This window comes from Quercus suber, unplaced genomic scaffold (genome assembly GCF_002906115.3).
Source record: "Quercus suber isolate HL8 unplaced genomic scaffold, Cork oak 2.0 scaffold_117, whole genome shotgun sequence".
In the NCBI taxonomy this organism is placed as follows: Eukaryota; Viridiplantae; Streptophyta; class Magnoliopsida; order Fagales; family Fagaceae; genus Quercus; species Quercus suber.
In genome coordinates, this window is record NW_027069582.1 from 1 (window position 1) to 20,166 (window position 20,166).

The 20,166-nt window shown below is 30.4% G+C and overlaps 1 protein-coding gene and 1 non-coding gene across 2 annotated transcripts; both read left to right on the plus strand.

Annotated features, from left to right (window-relative positions):
* The first annotated feature begins 11,313 nt into the window (after nucleotides 1-11,313).
* Nucleotides 11,314-13,914, plus strand: LOC136068478 (receptor-like protein EIX2). The gene has a single exon (XM_065775662.1). The coding sequence runs from the start codon at nucleotides 11,314-11,316 to the stop codon at nucleotides 13,912-13,914; it is 2,601 nt and encodes an 866-aa protein (XP_065631734.1).
* Nucleotides 13,915-14,058: 144 nt separating this feature from the next.
* On the plus strand, nucleotides 14,059-14,517 carry LOC112010323 (uncharacterized). Its single transcript, XR_010629825.1, has 2 exons — nucleotides 14,059-14,194; nucleotides 14,282-14,517. It is a non-coding gene; the product is annotated as an uncharacterized LOC112010323 (transcript).
* Nucleotides 14,518-20,166: the final 5,649 nt, after the last annotated feature.

Consider the following 20,166-nt stretch of genomic DNA (forward strand, 5'->3'; position numbering starts at 1 on the left):
TTGACTGTTTGTTTGTGTCCAGGTATATTCATTTTTTATATTTATTTTCTGTACTCATTTTTAACTCAAATTTTTGTAATCATTTTTTGTTCATCTATTTTTGTCTGGTATCATTTTCTGTTTTGTCTTTTCCTTCACTTTTTTTTTTAATGATAACTACCTACAAATAAGAGAAATAGTATTTTTTGATATGACAAATCAGTGATAGTGAGACTCACAAATTTAATTTTTTTATGAAAATGTTATTGTATTTATTTTCAAAAATGAAAACGCCAAAATTATGTTCAATTTTTATATTCAAATCCTTTTTTTTTATACTAAAAATAAAACTAAATACAAACACAAGCAATTTTTTTAGTAGTAAGTCCCGCAAAAAATTGAAAATGAATGCAAAATACAACCTTTTTTCGCTCAACCAAACAAGCCCTTCATTGCTATCGCTTCTACGCCTTTGTCATCTTCTCGCCATATGTTTATTACAATAATGAAAGTATAATTAAGGAGATGATGTGAATTTAGTTATATTAACTATTAATTAGAACCATCGCACACGCTTGGTACAATGGTCACTTCACAAGTATAAGTGCTTGTGGAGTCGAGGGTAAAGAATGGAATTCAAGTCTCCAGAAAGGAGTTCACACACATATACACTTAAATTATGTTAGAATAGAATTTCTATTTTGTAAAATAAAAAAACTATTAAGTAAACAAAAATTGTAGAACCACAACTTAAACCATAATTTTGTCATAATCGTTTACATCAAAACTATAAATGACGGAGAAAATTAGTGATTTCATATAAAAGTGAAATGCAATCATTACAGTCTACCACATAAAATAATAATAGTAAAAGTTATGACATTTTATGTATTATTAGAACTACTACTAATTAACTTACCTAGTATTCTAAGTGTCTTTTCGGTTAAGCTTTTTTTTTTTTAACTTTTACCTTATATTTCCTATATATACCACTTTTTAATATCTTTTTTTTTTCTTAACCTTTCTAGGTATATTATTTGAATACACTTTCAACAAAAATCAATCAATATAAAGCTAAGTGAGCCATCACGTTAATTAATAACGATATTGATAAAAAATATCCTTCCGCTGGCTAGAATTGTGTTCCTTGTTGCTCAAAATTTGTCTACCTTTTCCATTAAAATTTTTTTTTTTTTTTTTTTTTTGTCTTTACTTTTTTTGCTGAATATGTCTCTACTTCATCAGCTATTTTTATAAACTAGCATCGGTGTCAAATTGCCAGTCACTAGATAAACCCCCCACTTGAAATTTTAGTTCTTGGTGTGAACACTAGTAGTTCAGAGTGCAAATATATATTTCATACACGTGTTATAATTCGAAGTAATTGTCATCATACACGTGTTAATGTTCTGAATCTTCTGATGGCCAATTTTAAATTTGTAGTAAACAAAAAATTTTTAGTTACATTATAAGATAACATGACATGACACTTTTTTTTTTTGAGAAATAGATATAATGACACTTTATAGACTTGAAACTAGAGTTGCTCAAACATTAGGCCATTTAGGCAATAATCTAAACCCTCAAATGAAAATAAGCCCCCTAAAATAAAATATTAAAAAAAAAGTAGGACCTCTTACCTATCAAAAAGAAGAAAAAAAAAAAAAAAAAAAACCTCTTATGTTGGTTAATAAATATCTTATCTATTAGAATAATAATGTAAATTTTTAATTAAGATCCAAAATATAATGAATACAAAGTATGTTTGAAAATATTATATTCTTTTTTAATGTTGTACATTATTATTAATACGTTTACTATGTTTCTGGTAGTTTAAGAGACTAAAATATTTCAATTTAAAAAAAAAATACTATTAAATTTTCTCTCTATTAAAATAAAATTAGAATTGATAGTTTTCTAGAAAAATTCATTACTAAAATTCATTGTTCATACCTAAAGCCCAATAGTATCAACTGTCAAGACATAGAACCATCTCATACATAATATTTATTATGATATTGATTATTTAGATTTATTTTTAGAATTAAATTTTTGAAATACATTTTATTAATAGATGAAAAATAGTAATGCATGTATCACTTATAAAATATTAACTAACAATACATCTTACATTTGCATATGCAAAAAAAGTATCTATAATAAAATGGATAAAATTCTATTTAACATAGAATATGTAACAAGAAAGATTAAGTGAATTAGTAATATTACCAATTGAAATGAAATCTTAACGGAAGTTAAACACAAAAACAAATTAGTACTAATCTTGCATCTCAAAAAGCAAGAAAAATAAATTTTAATTGAAAAATATCAAAACATAAATATTATTCAATTAATATTTAAAATAAGAGAATCCCCACTATAATTGTTGCATTATGACTGTGAAATCGAAATGTCTGAAATGAAGCTATTTAAAGTTGAATTGAGTATTGATAGAACAAACCATGGAAAAATTACAAATTTTTAAATATATATTTTATATATAAAATACTTTATGCATATGAAACATTCTCATAGTAATGTAGCCATATCATATATGGAAACACATTTAACATTTCATGATTTTGACATGATCATCATGGTAATAGTACCCAAAAAATCAATTCAGTTGACGCTAAATTTGTAAAAAACACAAGCATCAAAGTAATGGCTTTGCAAAGAAGTGTTCAACAAGAACCAACATGGGACATTAGAAGAAATTAAGATTATATTTGGTAACATTTTTGTTTTCTATTTCAAAAACTTATTTTTGGAGTATAAAGAAAAAACAATTTTCTTATATTTTAAAACCAAAAACACTTTCGGTTAGTTGAAATTTTAAAAAAAAAATAGTTTTTGAATAAAAAAAACTAAAAATACTAAAATATGCAATTATTAAGATTTGAACTCTAATGCTAACTCATTAAATGTGATAAATTCATTAAATTAAATGGTTAATTTTCATTGACTTTTGAAAATTAGAAACTGAAAACATCATTTTGCATGTTTCAGTTTCCTTCACAAATTGAGTTTTGAAAACAGTTTCTGTTTTTTGTTTATTTTGAGTTGCCAAACAAATTTTTTAGTCTTAAAAATAGAAAATTATTTTTGAAAACAAAAACTAAGGAGAAAGAACAGTTATCAAACATACCCTAATAATTCTTCACAGAAAAAAATGCTTGCCTTAGACCCTAGGATGAGATTAGCCAGCTTTGCTTGAAACATAATAGTCAATGAGAATGTTGAAGAAAACCTTCAAGTACTGTGAGATTTTCTGAGATGCAAGAAAAGCTAAAGAACCAAAAGAAAAGCTCAGAGAAGAGAGAGAGTTTCAGAAAGAGAGAATCGAATAATATTTTGCATAAATCATAATGAGTAATACGTAGAGTTTATATAGGTACAAAACTAATAATCACGTGGACCTTTGGGTATAACAGATTCCAATCTATACGGGTAACAAACTATGGAATCCTAACAGAATTCTAAACTAATCATAATAGAACTTGGCACCATTGCTCCTAACAGACTAGTGAAAAAACGGTGTCACTTGGTTCTTATTCTTGTAGTTGTTTTTACTTTTTATCTTTGTTCTTGATGGAGAAACGTTGCCGTTTGAACAAGTGTTGTCATGTGTGGAAGCTTCCTCTTTTCCAGTCTCACGTGTATCATTACTCTGACTAGATACGGCACCGTTTCCCTTATCTTCAACAAATTTGTCAACCTAGAGTCCAATCCGTACACTTATCATAGTACTTGAAATACAAGGCTCGATGAGATTGTGTCAACCCAGTTGTCAACGAGATTGTTTCAGAGTCTATTTTGTTGGGGGAGCGCGAATGCACCTATTAAGGAGAAATTTGATAGGCCAGGTAACAAAATAAATAAACAAATGTTTTTATTATTGGGCACATTCACACATTTATTAAAGATGAATTTATTGGGCTCCACTGCATTAGGAAGCAAAAAATAATAATAATAAATAAAATAAAATAAAATAAAAGCAAGATAAGTATCAAATCTTGACATTTATTGTTCCACTTCTAGAATTGATTGTCTTTATAGAGATGCTACGTCTACAATAATTTTACAACAAATCACAGGTGGTTAGTTGTTATTGTTTCAAATTTGAAACTAACACTGAGATTACTTTTTTGCCCTAACAATAATAACCAGTAACAACTTGCTACTTAGGATTTGTTGTAGAAATGTTGTAAAAATGTTGTAGACGTATCATTTCTCTTGTCTTTAATTTGTTGCACAAATATTCATGGTCAAAGGTCACTTGATTCTTTTTGAAAATTTGATTTTATTTATTTAATAAATTTTATAACAAGTATGTAAAGGATATTCGAATTCTAGTTTTACTCATTAAAGAAACCAAGGAATACTACTAAAGTACATAATTATTGGCAAAATCTGAATTATAGATACATATAATTTTTTTCATAAATAATTCAATTGTTATAACAAGAAAATGTGAATTTGAACCTTAATTCATCTCATAAAAGTTATTAAATACTGTCCTAACTACATGACTTTTTCTTCGAAGAAAAAGGAAAACTAAGCTACATGATTCTTGGAATTGATGTATCTATACTACATCAATGAAATAACAATATTTATCTTCATAAATAATAATATAAAGTTTGAAGGTGAGAAATTGAATTTCATCTTGACAACAGTGGCAAAAGTAAATACATCTCCTCCCTTTATATTTCAGTGACATTGTTTTTGACATTGTTTGGTCTATCCCTGCGGAGAATCAATGTTGAAATCCATCTCTCCCATTTATTATAACAACTAAAACATAGGGGGAAAAAAGTCAAGTAGAATAACAATCCCAAGACTGCCAATATTCTGCTCCTACAAAATATATACATAAAGCATTCCCATCAACTTAGCTAAAACAACATTTACTTAAAAAATAATAATAATAATAACCTAAACTCACTCAAAACTTCCAAGGATCAAACTCAATATTTTGTTCAAAAAACATAACAATGAATAGTGTTCTTAATACACTTATTGAGCTCTGTTCACTCATACATCAAATAAAATTTTTATTTTATTCACATCTCTCTCTCTCTCTCTCTCTCTCTACATATATATATATATATATAAAGAACCAATCCACATATATATTGGACACATGGTGGTATGTTGGTGGGAAAATTACAACCTGTTTTGGGTGTACTTCCTCTTAGTGGTGGTGCAAGTTGCTTCGAATCTAGTTCTTAGATAGGTGTAGGAGTACAATAAGTATGAATGTTGTATAGGTATGTGTACAATACAAGTAATATATAAGTGATGGACAAGCTACAGTGGACCTATAGTCCAAGGAGCTTGTGTACTAACATTTATGACCCACATGAAGCCACCACTTTTACTCCTCCCCTCACAACTCACCAAAGACCTCAATTATTTACATAATTTTTTCCATAACTTACAATGTGGCGAGTTGAGAGTGGTGGTGGTGTGGACTAATCACACAGAGCCACCACTCATAACTTGCCACATGGCAAGTTATAATAAAAATTATGTAAATAGTTGTGATTCTAACATTGTTCAATATGAAACAGGAAGTGGGATGATGCTTAATTGCCTTTCATATATAGTACAAGTTTAGTGCCTTATTTGAAAAACAATAGTAAAATATACAATACAAAGAATAGGACCATGTATTGATGTGGAGAAGATATTTGATATCAAATAATACCATATCAGCAGTATCAAAATCCAATGTAAGACATTTCAGTAAAAAATAACTACTCCACTAATAAATGAAAGACATGTGTTAGTGGGTAGTTATTTTTATACACATGTCTCTTATTTATTGGATTTTAATAGATATGGCGTGGTATCATTTGATATAAAATATATTTTTATTGACATGGCTTTAATTCTCAAGATCGATTTTGATTTTTTTTTTTTTTTTTTTTTTTTTTTTTTTTTTTTTTTGGAGGAAGTTTAGTTAGATTAGAAGTCAACACACAAGGGAGGGGAAGTTTTCAAGATCGACTTGGTGTGCTTGGAGGGGAGTGCAATACTTTGTCTTGTCTCCAAAGGTAATTAACTATAGGAATCCAAGTCCAAGTTGGATTATGAGTTGTTCATTAATAATTTAGCCGACTCTTGCCTAGTATATATATGTATTCTATGTACGGCAATGGAGATGGTAGAATTGCATTGAGAGAAGGGATAAGCCGCATAGGAGAAATAATTAAAGACTAGTGCAAATATAATAGGGTGCTCTATATTTTGTATAAGAGAGTAAAGGGTGTTTTTAAGTTTGGATTTTGTGAGAGTAATATTGTGCTACTATTAATCTCCTTTGTTTATAGGGGAACTTTTTTTGTCGCCACCTATAAATATAGGCATATTATCGAACCACAAAAATTTATTGTGTTTTTTTTTTTCTTCTCTGTTTTTAATGTTGCGTTTAGTGGGTGTAATTCTCACAACACCATGCCACAAGTAGAAACAAAACAACGAGACCGTCACTCCCCATTATGAATTTATGAGAGGCGACAGTTACATAACGAGGTTCATTAACATTATAGGAAGTGGGAACAGTATTACCACCATTTATATATGGCCCATTACAACTCCAACAAATACCAATTATAAAAATAAAAATTTATATATATATGCCTCTAGAATCATGACCAAGCACATTATTTTATTTTATATAAATTTATAATTCGATATAATGTGTGATGGATTTCGATCTTGAATAAGTCTTAGAAATTTTTTTTTTTTTAAGAAAAAAAAAAAGAAAGTCAATTGAAGTACAATAAAACTCTTGGCATATATAATATTAGGGTGTATTTGAATACCGTTTATTTGCTGAAAACTAAAAACTTATTACTGAAAATACTGTAACAAAATAACTTTTTAAAATGTGAATAGTGCTATGAGACTCAAATTTACCTAAAGAGTAAAAATATGCATTTTGCTCTATTTGGTAGTATGTGAACAGTATACTCATAAAACCTACTAAAGTAATGCAAAACACATGGATTGAGCAAAACGCCCAATCCAAACGCACGCTTAGTCTATTACTTTGATTTACCACTACTAGGCTAGTCCCCTACATCACATTGGTGCCATTTCGAATCATTATTTTTGACAAGTGTTCATCAAAAGATATTAATGGGAACTCCACTTGCTTGACTTGAAGGTGGAGTTGTATATACTATATATCGAAAACAACATTAGAAGACAATGCAATTGAAGTCCTCGTTCTAGAAAAGATCAAACTACTGGAAGCTGCAATGACTTCTTCAAAAGTAATTATGTACAGTAGTTAAATGGAATTTAAGATGGGTTGGAATTGGCTTGGAGTCCAACCAGCTGACTCCATTTTTTTTCTTTTTCTATTCTTCTTTGATGCATATCTCGTATGACTTGACCTGGAGTCCACTACAACTAATTATAAATTTTGGAAGATAATTTTTCTTGATTTTTTTACCATTTCTATAGTTTAATGCTTTTCATAAAAACGCTATTTAACTACAGAATATGTAGTATTAAATAATATGATCGGAACTTTTATTTTCATTTAATTACAATGAGAGATTTTATTAACAACAAAATATGAAAATTAAGAAACGGGCTCTGGTATTGTTTCTACAACGGGATGGAGGACATGATATACTTTGTAATTTAAAAAATAAGTCTTAATAACTATGATTATAACTCGTGGTTATTTTCTCTTTTATAAGTAGTTACACTCTCCCATTAAATTAAAATAAATAAATAAAAAATTAGTTACACTCTCCTTGTGACAACAAGTTGCTACCCTTATTTATGGACTTTGATAAGTTATATAATTTCGTTATAATTTTTGATAATTTCAAAGTAAAAACTAAATCTTAATAATTTTTAATTAAAAGAATAAAATTTTAAATCAGTTCAAACTCACACCCTTAACGAGTCATTATTAAATAAAAATACCAGAAATTCATATAATTTGTGACTAAAACCTAAACTTTTTTTTCTTCTTTTTCTTTTATAATGGATAATTGGGATATGTTGGATTTGAATCTTATATGTTTCCATTAGAATTACGAGGTGCTAACCAGTTGAGTAACAAAATTTTTGACAAAACTAAAAGTTATCTAAATACAAGAACAAAAATTAAAAATTAAAACATTCGATGTAAAAATTATAAGATGTTTCGCACACTATAAAAGAAATGTGACTAAAACATTAATAGTAAAATTAATGTTATATAAACTAATGTTCTATCATATCTAATATTTTATATACTAGTATATAATAATAAACACTGTGTTCTTTACATTTTGGTTTTGGTTGTGCTAAGTAGTGGATGCCTCTCCCGTTTTATTATTATGTTTCAATTTTTTTCTCCTTATGTAATATGGCATGATAAGTCATTAAAATAAATAACATGGTTGCTATAAAGGAAACTCTATTGAAAGTTTCAAAAAGCTTAAGAAATACTACTTCCATTAAATTCTAGTACCAATTTTTTTATATGTATATTAATATTATTTATTTTATATTAGCTTAATTATTTACAATAATATCTTTTTTCATGTGATTAATTATAAGTATATTAATATTTATCAAAAAAATTTACTTTAAGTAACCTTATTATTAAGTATATTTTAAAATCAACATACTAATATGAAAATAAAAAGAATAAATACATAAATAAAGGCTCCTTTATAATAAAATACACATAATAGAATACAAATAGGTATTGTTTTATTCATTGCACAAGGAGAAGAAAAGGCCAAGAAAAAAACAAAATTGGGTAATAAGAAGTTATATATTTTAGTGATTTTCAGTTAACTCAACTGATAAAGTCTCTGATGATTGAATAAGAGATTTGAGATTCAATCCCTGTCTACACCAAAAATCGATTGGTGTCTTAGTATAATGATAAAGAGTTATTATTAGAAATAGACATGGAAACTCTCTTAAAAAAAAAATTATATATTTTATCCATTATTGGAAGACATTATACAAAGTAGACATACACATGTTAACATACATCTCCCTTTTAAAACATTATTAAAAAAAAAAAAAATTTAAAGGTAGGGCTAATATATATAGTGCGAGTCTTTTTTATTTTATTTTAGAATAAATGCTAGTATCTTTTCTATTTAATTATAGTATTTTTTTGGGTGAGTTTTGAAAAAAAAAATTGAATTATGTGCGTGGTGCCAAAATAGATGTTTGTACTATCATTTTTCATGAATCTCATGCATGGCATGGCTTTGCTTTTAGCAATGAATCAAATGTGTTATATTTTGCACTTCAATTTTTCAGTTGTTATATCTATTTGAATGAAATCTTTTTTAAGTTAGGTCTTACACATCGTGCATGCATTATGTGATATATATGCTGTAATTTTGTCAAGTGATTATATTAAAAATTACTAAGATAATTTACTTTAAATAAACCAAAGTTTTACATAAAATAAAATGGACAAAATTTAACTACAAAATTGGTTATAACTTAAGGTTACAAACTTACTCAATATTTTTTTATTAAAGGTAAATTTTAAGAATTTCACCATTGGATTACATCTCCTTCTTATATCCTCCATATTTGCAAAATTTCAAGAAAATTAAAGATCAATAACTATGCCATTAATAATTTTTTTTTAATTGTTAGTTTTTGTAACTTAAGATTATGCATAAAATATAAACTTATAAATCATATACTAAATAATACCTGATTGACACAAAATTTGATATGTGTATTAAGAGTGTAAAGAACATGTAATTCAATTGTTAGATTTTTAAAATATGTAGTAATATTTATTTTATTGAGTAAAGTTGTAATCTTAGGCTATAACAAATTTTGTAGTTAAATTTTGTTCAAAGAAAATCATTACATTGATTAAAATTTAATTATTAAAAGTTTCAAGAGAGTCAAAGGCAATTATTATTTACTGTTTTAAATTATTTTATAATCTATTAGAAACTTTGGGTTTTTTTTCCCCCTTTACATGCATATATAAAAACTTAGTCCCAATCGATGTACATTCTTCATGTAACTTAAACTTTGTTCCATTGAAAAAAATAATTTTTTTGTTTTATTTTTATCATCTACTTTATTATTCAAACGTAATTATATATGCGTGTGTGTTTCTAATAAGGGTCATCAAATAGCCCATGGCCCACGGGCCGACCCAAAAACCCAGCAGCCTATCGGGCTAATGGGCGGCCCAGCCCGTTGTTATTGAGGCCCATGGGTAGCCCACTAGCCCAGTGGGTTAGGTCGTGGGCTAGTTTTTATGCCCATGGGCACCCGGTGGGCTAGCCCAGTAGCCTAGCCCGTTGGCCCAACCTGTTGCCCAGTCCAATAACTTAGAATTTTTAACAAAAATATATAAGAAGTGTATGAAGGATTGATCTTGAGATATTGTAATAAAATTTCTTAAGAAAACTCTCCCAACTACTAAAATACTTAAAGTAATTGTGTTAAACTTAGTTTACTAAATATATATTTTTCTAGTAGTCTAGTAAATTTGAATTAACCATTTGATTTTTTTTATTAAAGATAAAAATAAAAAACTATTTGAAGCCTTATTTTAAAAAAAAAATTAAATAGATTTGATGATAAAAAAAAAATTGTAATTAAGTATTAAATTCTTTAATTCTTTCCTTTTAAAAAAACTAAATTGATTATTCCCTTATTAAAAATTGATTATTTATTTCTAAAAGTAATAAAATAATATGCTAACACAATCTCATGGGTAGCCCATTAGGCCCAACTTAGTAACCTAGCCCATTAAAGATAAAATGGGCATTGCCCATGGGCAGGGTCATGGGCTGGGGTTTTCTCTTTCGGCCCAACCCGACCCGGTCCGTTAACTAGTTAATAGCCCATTATGCCCAGCCCATTGTGCCCTTAGGCCAAGTAAAAATGGGTCGGGCCAGCCCGACCCGGCCCATTGATGACCCTTAGTTTCTAATGAAAGGCATAACAAAATATAAAAGACATTAGTATATATGTTGCTTGATTGATGTAATAAAAATTAATTTCATATAACCTCTTATAGTTTTTTTTTTTTTTTTTTTCCTTTGTTACTGCTTGTTCACTCAGAAAACAAATGTTTTTTAACAATATAGTATCCATTGATATAAGTAGAAGACTAATAATTTAGCAAATAAAACAGAAACAAAATTAATTTATATCTATTTCTTAAACAAAACTATTCTATAATAAACAATATCCTGCAAATTCAAAGTACCAATGATTCAAGTGAAAAAAGAAAAGTTACTAGACAATCCGCATGCTTATAAATAAGCATCTATAACAACGATCCTTGTTAGGAGATAAGGGAAAATGTCCAACATGAATACCACCTTTGTACTTCTTAATCTTCTTTACCTTCTTTTGATAACCGAATCTATTTCACTTGAAGCTGTACCATCCAATTCTATTGCTGTAAATACCAACGTGCGTTGCATTGAGATAGAGAGAGTAGCCCTTCAAAAATTCAGAAAAGGTCTTAAGGATCCATTCAACAGGCTTTCTTCTTGGGTGGGTCAGGATTGTTGCAATTGGGAGGGCATAGGTTGTAACAATCAAACGAGCAACGTTGTAAAGCTTGATCTTGGAAGCTCAAATCTATTTGGTTTTGAAGTAGGAAGCCTACATACTTCTGGTCAGACTAATTGTTTGAGTGGTAAGTTAGATCCTTCTTTGCATAATCTGAAATATTTGAGTTACTTAAACCTAAGCAACATCAATTTCCAAGGAGTATCATTCCCATATTTCCTTGGCTCTCTCAAGAATTTGAAATACCTTGACCTTTCCTTTACAATGTTTTCCGGAGTACTGTCTCCCAGTCTTGGAAATTTAACAAATCTGAGCTATCTTAATCTCATTCCCTCTCAATTTTCTGACAACACTCTTTCGGTTTCAAATATATATTGGCTCACTAATCTCTCTTCCTTACAATACTTGAATTTGCAAAACATAGACCTTAGCAAAGCAGAAACTCATTGGCTGCAAGTTGTTAATATGCTTCCTTCACTATCAGAGTTGTATTTGTCAAGTTGTGGTCTTCATCATCTCCCTCAAACTCTTTCATTTGTGAATTTTACGTCCCTTTCGGTCCTTGATCTCTCAAATAATGGCTTCAACTCTTCTTCTATTCCTCCACGGTTGTTTAATCTTACTGCCCTCATAGATCTCAAGATCAATTATTGTGACCTAAAAGGCCCCATCCCTAACATAGCAAGGGCTAGCCTATGCAATTTGAAGAATTTAGATATGTCGTTCAATTTTATTAGCAGTGGCCCAATAACTGAATTTATCCAAGCATTATCCGGATGTGGCAACCATAGACTAGAACAATTAAATTTGGGATCAAACCAACTTAGTGGTGTTTTGCCTCATTCCTTGGGGTATTTTACACATTTAAGAGAGCTCCATCTCACCAACAACTCATTCTCAGGCCCAATTCCATCAAGTNATTTCCTAAATCTCATAAAACTAATTTGGTTTTCCTTGTCATCAACTAGGAAATCCTTAGTTCTCAATGTGACACATGACTGGACTCCCCCTTTTAGTCTCCAAAATGTCGAAATCAGAAACTGCCAAATGGGTCCTGCATTTCCAGCATGGCTCAAAGCTCAAAAGGATCTTCTTGAGATCTCCCTTGTAAACTCTTCAATTTCAGCTAAAATACCAAATTGGTTGTGGAATTTGTCTTCGTTGCTTTGGAATTTAGATCTTTCTCATAACCAATTGAGGGGAGACCTTCCTAAGTCATTATCTTTTATGTGGGTAGATCTAAGTAACAATAATTTAACCGGTTCACTCCCACTGTGGCCTAGTGCGTCATATCTCTCATTGCGGAAAAATTTTCTTTCTGGACCATTTCCAATAAACTTCTTCCAACGTATGAAAAACTTGTTCGCCCTAGATCTTGGAGGAAACTTTCTAAATGGTGGTATCCCCTCATTGACCATTGGGCCGACGAATTTGTGGTTTGTTGAATTATCGGACAATCTTTTATCTGGAAACATCCCCAGGCATTGGAAGAGTATGCAATATTTAGAGGCCATTGATCTGTCGCGAAACAATCTATTGGGTAACATCCCAACCTCATTGTGCTCACTACCTACTCTTTATTGGCTGCAACTAAGCTACAACAATTTTTCTGGAGATCTCTTTTCCACCTTGCAAAAATGCTCGAGCTTATATGCACTTGATGTTGGAGGTAACAGATTCTCAGGAACTTTGCCAAAATGGATTGGAAAAAGGCTGCCTTCAATATCATTATTGCGCCTACAAGGAAACGTGCTCTCGGGACCCATTTTGGAACAATTGTGTTCTCTCACTCATCTACATGTTTTGGACCTTGCACATAATAATTTTTCAGGATCTATCCCTACTTGTTTGGGCAATTTGGTTGGTTTGAAATCTTTGGTCGAATATCCTGCATCACCAATCCAAAGATTCCTTCTTCCACTATCCTACTCGGTGCATATGGATTTGACTGCAAAGGGTACCCAACTTGAATATTACCGCCAAATTTTCTTGATGAATAGTATAGATCTTTCAAGAAACAATCTAACCGGAGAGATTCCGGAAGTACTAACAAATCTCGCATTACTATCTACCTTAAATTTGTCATGGAATCAATTGACCGGAAAGATACCAGAGAATATAGGAGTGTTGCATGGTTTAGAAACTCTTGACCTCTCATGCAAGAATATAGGAGTGTTGCATGGTTTAGAAACTCTTGACCTCTCATGCAAGCATCTTTCAGGTCTCATTCCTCCAAGTATGTCTTCTTTAACCTTTTTAAGTCATTTAAACTTGTCATATAACAACTTGTCTTATAACAACTTGTCTGGACCTATTCCATCAGCCAACCAATTTCAAACCTTCACAGATCCATCCATTTATGAGGGTAACCCAAAACTTTGCGGGCCTCGTTGATAACAAATTGCTCATTAATGCCAAGTGATAGGGACACAAAAGCTGTAGATGAAGACAATGAGGAATTCAAGTCTAAAAAGTTATGGTTCTATGTAGGTGTTGTATTGGGATTCATTGTGGGATTTTGGATTGTTTGCAGTAGTTTGGTGATAAAGAAGCCTTGGAGACATGCTTACTTCCATTTTGTTGATGAAAAGAAAGATTGGCTTTTTGTGGCTATCAAAGTTAATATGGCTCATTTGCAAGGGAAGATTGAAGCATAGAGACGCAAAGATCGAAGGTAATTAAAAAAAGAAATCACTTTGTTGCTTCTTTAATGTGACTTCATTTCTTCTTTTTAATTTCTCTTTATTATTTATCGCTGCAGTTGTGCTTCATTATCATGTGGAAGTCCCAGTACTTGCAGATCCTATGATTTACGGTTCGTGTTTCTTCAGTTCATGCACGTGGAGAAGTACTCTGTTAGAGATCAAGTTATGTTAGTTTGTTTGTTGTAACATGGATAGTTGTGTAGTTGTATCAATGGTAAAGCTCAGGCGTGGTATTTTGATTAGCATAAATAGATAGCTCACTATAATTAATGAGGAGTAATTAGCTGTATAATTTTTCTTAGTTTGGTCTAATATTGCAAGTTTCTTCTCTCTCTCTCTCTCTCCTCGCTTGAACATTGATAAACATGAAAAATAAATAAATCTTTCAAACACAAGATGAATCTTACATGTTCAATTGTACTTCTATAATATTTTTTGAGCATTCACTTGCGGTTAGCTATATTGTAATGGAAAATACTAAAGTCATAAACTATTTTATAAATTTTTTTACGAATTGTTGATGTAATAAGTAATTATTAGTATATAAAAAAGTGATGTTGATAGTAGATAAAAACTATAAATAATTTATCATGTTAATAAATTATAAAAATATTGTAAAATAATTTGTGACAATATTATTCTTTTGTCATGTACCATACTACACGTTATGGTGAACAGGGATGAAGCTAGGTAGTTTGTAGCAACTGTACATACTACACACGCCACATTATGGTGAACAGGGACGAAGCTAGTAAATAAAAATAAATAAATAAAACTCGGCCCCCCGTCCTGCATGAATCATAATCTAGGCGGCCCTTAAAATCCAAAAATGGCCCAAAGAATAACGCTACACAGCCCATGCGACTATACAAGACAGCCTAAACATCAACAAAATTCGTCCAAATAAAACAAAAAAAGTTAACAAAATCAAAAAGCCCATTTTTTAAGCCTTGCAAAATATCAAATAAAAAATAAAAACTCAAGACCGAGGCCATAGTTGAGAGGACCTAGATCTTTAATCTTGAATTGTCGGCCAGGAAAACGCTTAAAATCGTGGATGCTCTGTACGTCATCTCATTTAATGATCACTAGTACCTGCAAGCCACGAATTTGCTACGAAACAAAAGTAATAATTAAGGTGAATTTTAGATTTTATTTATGTCACAAAATAAATATATAAATGAAGTTGAGATTTTTTGTGTATTTTGAAGATCTCCATTGGTCTACGAGAAAAATAGGGGAAAAACGAAGAGAAAGCATGGATGAAGAGAAAAGCAGAGAAAAGCAGGGAAAAATGAAGGAAAAAAAGAAAGAAGAAAGAATGGACTGAGATGAGAAAGGCGAAAAAGAAGGAAAAAAAAGAAAGAACAAATTGAGATGAGAAAGGCAAAAAGGAAGAAAAAAGAAAGAAAGAACTAACTGAAGAATAGAGAAAGAAGAAAGAAAAGTGGAGAAGAAGAAAAAAAAGAGAAGAAGAAGAAGAGGAGAGTGAAGCCAAAAGTTGTAGTTGGTGGGTCCCTCAGTGTGTGTTTAATTATGAAAATGCCATGGAAACTGAGTTTTGGAAACAGAAAACATTTAAAATGCGTTTTCAGCCTTCATAAATCATCACTTAAAAATCAGAGAATTGAGTGATGGAAACAAAACCTGAAAACAAAAACCAAACACACTTCTCAGCCATGGGACCCACATATTTTGAGTTATGGGTGATGGAAATAGAGTTATGGGTGATGGAAACACAAAAACCAAACAGCCCCTTAGGCACACTTCCTTAATTCCAATACATTAGGTTCTCCAATTAAATTAACAACTTGATCACATTGACTAATGTAAAACAAACAGTGTTATCTAAAGGGTGTGCAAGGGAGTCGAGAAATCGTTGCAATCGACTAGAGCTAAAAAATTGCACCGCACCTGAAGCCGACCGTAGGAGCTGAGGCCGACAAGCGAAGACTAGTGGTCTTTCTGATGCTGGTGCGGTGATGCAATCAGAAATCAATTTCGATTATCGATATTTGTACCGAACCAATATGTTAATGCTCCAGTCCATTTCTATAAGACGATGATGCTATGAATCTATGATTCCTATTTCCTAATATATGATTTAATGAAACGGAACGTTTCAGTTTAATAAGGCTATTTAAAAATAAAAATAAAACAACATCATTTTACTTTAGGGTTACACATTTTAACAAGCATATAAATTTCTCTTTTCACATAACCTATCTCAGAACTCTCTCTTTCTCTCTCGCCTCTTTGCTGCTGCAATATTGAAGCTGTTGCTCAGTGCTCACCTCCTACCAGTTCGCCGCAACACTGTTGGTGAGTTTCATAGTCACAAACAATTAATCCGTTTCTTCTCTCTCTCTCTCTCTATACTCTTAAGTCCACGAGTACTAACATCTTTTTTTTTTTTTTTTTTTTTTTTTTTTTTTTTTTTTTTTTTTTCAGCAATTTGATTTTGAGGGAGACTGAGAGAGCTATCACTCTTCAATCATTCACTGAGAAAGATTTTGAGCTATAATGACTAATGATTCAAAATATTGCTTAGTATTTTCAATATTTTTTTTGTAGTATTTTAGTATTTTTATACTTATATTTTTTGACTTGGGGATTTTGACCTACTTAGTGGAACTATTGTGGTACTGCCACACTACCTATTAGGCATTGGCTTTTGTTTATTTGTTGTAGTATATATTCATTGTAAAGCATTTCTTTGGTCAGAAAAATTATTTTTATTATTTTTTTTACATGGAAGTCGATATTAATTTTATTTGCATTACATTCTGATTTTAGTTATTTAGGTTCTGCCTCTCTATTGAGTTGATATATATTGAAATTGTGTAATGTATATTGTTATTGTCTAGTTGAATAATGAGTAATTATGGTATAAGTATGAGTTGGAATATGCTTTTATATGTTGCCTAGATGTAGAAAAATAATATTTGGCACTTTTACTTTTTAATTTGACTTTTCTTTTGCTTCTGTTTTAAGTGTGACTAGATTTTAGATGGCCTGATAAATAAAAAATAGTTTGTATATACTTGAAATCTTGAAAGGGTTGATATATTGACATTGGCTTGAAAGCCCAAATTTTTTATTATTAATATTTCAAACCGATTAAACCAACTAAACTGACTGCAAAAACCGCACCGCTGTAGGTCGGAAAATCGACCCTAGGCGATGTGCATCCGTTCCAATTATAAAAACCGATCTCTATCGGTTTGGTAATAAATTTGGAAAAAAACCACACCGACCGAACCTTGCACACCCCTATCTTTTCCAATAACTATTAAATCAATCCAGCTATTTGTTTGTTTTTAATTGTGAACCTAATGTAGTTGCACATAGGAAATTATACCTAAGTTTTACCTATATAAAATATGGTGTGCAAAAGTTCTAATGGTGGGTTTAAATATATAATAGATTTTAAATTTATTAATAATATTAATATAAATAATGGGTGTAAAATTGTGAGAAAAATCTTATATGACATAATATTATAAGATTGATTAAAAGTTAAATTGTTGTTTTTGAATTATGCTAAGGACACAACCTTTGGCACAATTTTGTGCCATAACTTGCCATATGGCGAGTTGTGATTGGTAAAGGTGTGTCTCCACATGGCCACTGACATATCCTTACCAATCACAACTCGCCATGTGGTAAGTTATGGTACAAAGTTGTGCCAAAAGTTGTGTCCTAGTCATAATTCTTGGTTTTTATATATACTATAGTTTGCCTATGAGCTACACTCTTTAATTAGAAATTGTACAAAAAAGAATGTTTTACAAATATTAACAAGTTTATCATAATAATTAGTGACCCATTTGAAACTCTATCTATACTACTAAAAGTGGATTCTCGATTTGGGTTTCATTATTTTGCGTACTAAAGTAGTAAAATATCTTTGCACAAATTCTTAAACTCTCTAAAATATCCCTATCTTTTAGTTAGATAATTTTAAATTTAAAAACACAAATAGGTTAAAATAGTACTTTACTATTTTTTAAAAATTCCTAAGCTTTAGGCTCTTAATGCTTTTATTAATTTTCACATAGAAAAAAATCTTAAAAATTAGAATACTATCTCTATCTAACTTTTAAACATTATTTCACTAAATTCAAAAATAAAAATATAAAAAAGCTAGTATTAACTATAGTCATTTGTGGCAACTAAATGTTAAATTTTATTTTAAACTAGTCTTATGCACAGCACGTGCAAATATGAAAAAAACACATTAATTTTGTGACTTATTATTTGAGATTGTACTCATTTGTTGTAGAGAAGATAAAATTTTATCTAAATTAAATTATACTAAAATTAAAAAGATATATATAGAAGATCAGTTGATGTAGAATTTTTAGTTTCTTGAAATTTAAGTAAGAGAGTTTTTCCTAAATTAAACTATACATAAACTAAGTTTATAATTAAAGAGAGTATAGGCACTTGTTGCAGAGAAAAGAAAGCTATTTGGTACAATCATGGTTTTCCTAATTAAATTCAATCACATGTGATGTTTAACCCTAGTCATAATTATGTTCTTTCTTGGGTACGATGTTGAACAAAAGGATGTTATGATCCATTGCCAATCGATCCAATTCTCGGTTTATTTCCTAAGATTTTGTCCACCAACTCCTTTATGATGAGCCAGCTGCTCTCACCTTCATCTTAGTCCTTTACCTCTAACCAGGCTACAGATATTCCTTCCCACAATCTTGTTAGTGAGCCTTATTGCTTTTATTGGGTAATTACCCTTCCATTTCATCTTTGTGACTTTTATTGCTTTTTTGCCCTTGCATGTCTTCTTCGATTGCGTTTCTGCCCTTGCACGTCTTCATGAATATTGCACCTTCAACAAGGCTTCTTATAACCCATTATGGCAGTAAGCTATGAACGAAGAGTTTGACGCACTGCATAAAACATAGACTTGGGATTTGGTTGATCTCCCAATTGAAAAATCTACTATAAGTTTCAAATGTGTACAAGATAACATAGACTTGGGATTTGGTTGATCTCCCAACTGAAAAATCTACTATAAGTTTCAAATATGTGTACAAGCTCTGATAGACCAAGAATATTTTGACCCATTAGGTAATTTAACCAATTAATTAGTCAAGTGAATTAATTAAGTCAATTTAACATGCAATAAGTGTGGTAGCACAAACAAATTACCAAATAACTAAATGCGGCGGAAATTAAATTTGATACGGGTGATTTGTTTACGAATGAAAAAAACCACTGAGGCAAAACCCTACCGAGTGAATTTAACGTCACCATTCCTGAGAATCCATTATTTTCAAAACAAGCGGTTACAAGTAAAGAAATCTCAGTATCTTATACCCGCCTATAGTTGAACCCTTACCCCAATATATAATTGGACTTATAATGTAATGACAATTTCTCCTTTCAATGCACGACCCCAAGTACGTGATTAACCAATCGATGCATGGATTCCAGTACGTGACTAACACACCAACTTGAGAAGGATGTTGGCTGTAAAGTTTTTCAGTTCATCCACATGATGAAGATTAAGAAACTCCTTGGTCACAAAACCCTACGGCATACAAATGCAGCAGCTTCTTCAAGAAAAAGATGAACTAGGGCAAATTGTCTCCGGTTGTAAGTGTGAAAAATAGATCTGAAAATCTAAATTTCGTAATTCTCGATAGATACATTTGTCAAGCTATCTGTCGAGCTTCAAATATTAAATCTCGATAGATACATTTGTCGAGTTTTAATGAACAACACTTCTTCACTTGATTCTTGGACATATTTGCATGGTTTCAATACTTGGACTTGAACTCTTATTCCTTGAAATATTAAACACATCCTAGATTTACCAAATTATAAGTAAAGTGAGTTTTGTCAAAGGATTAGCAAATTCTATATGACATATGTTCATAACATATTCCACATTTGTTCTAACAAAATCAACAAT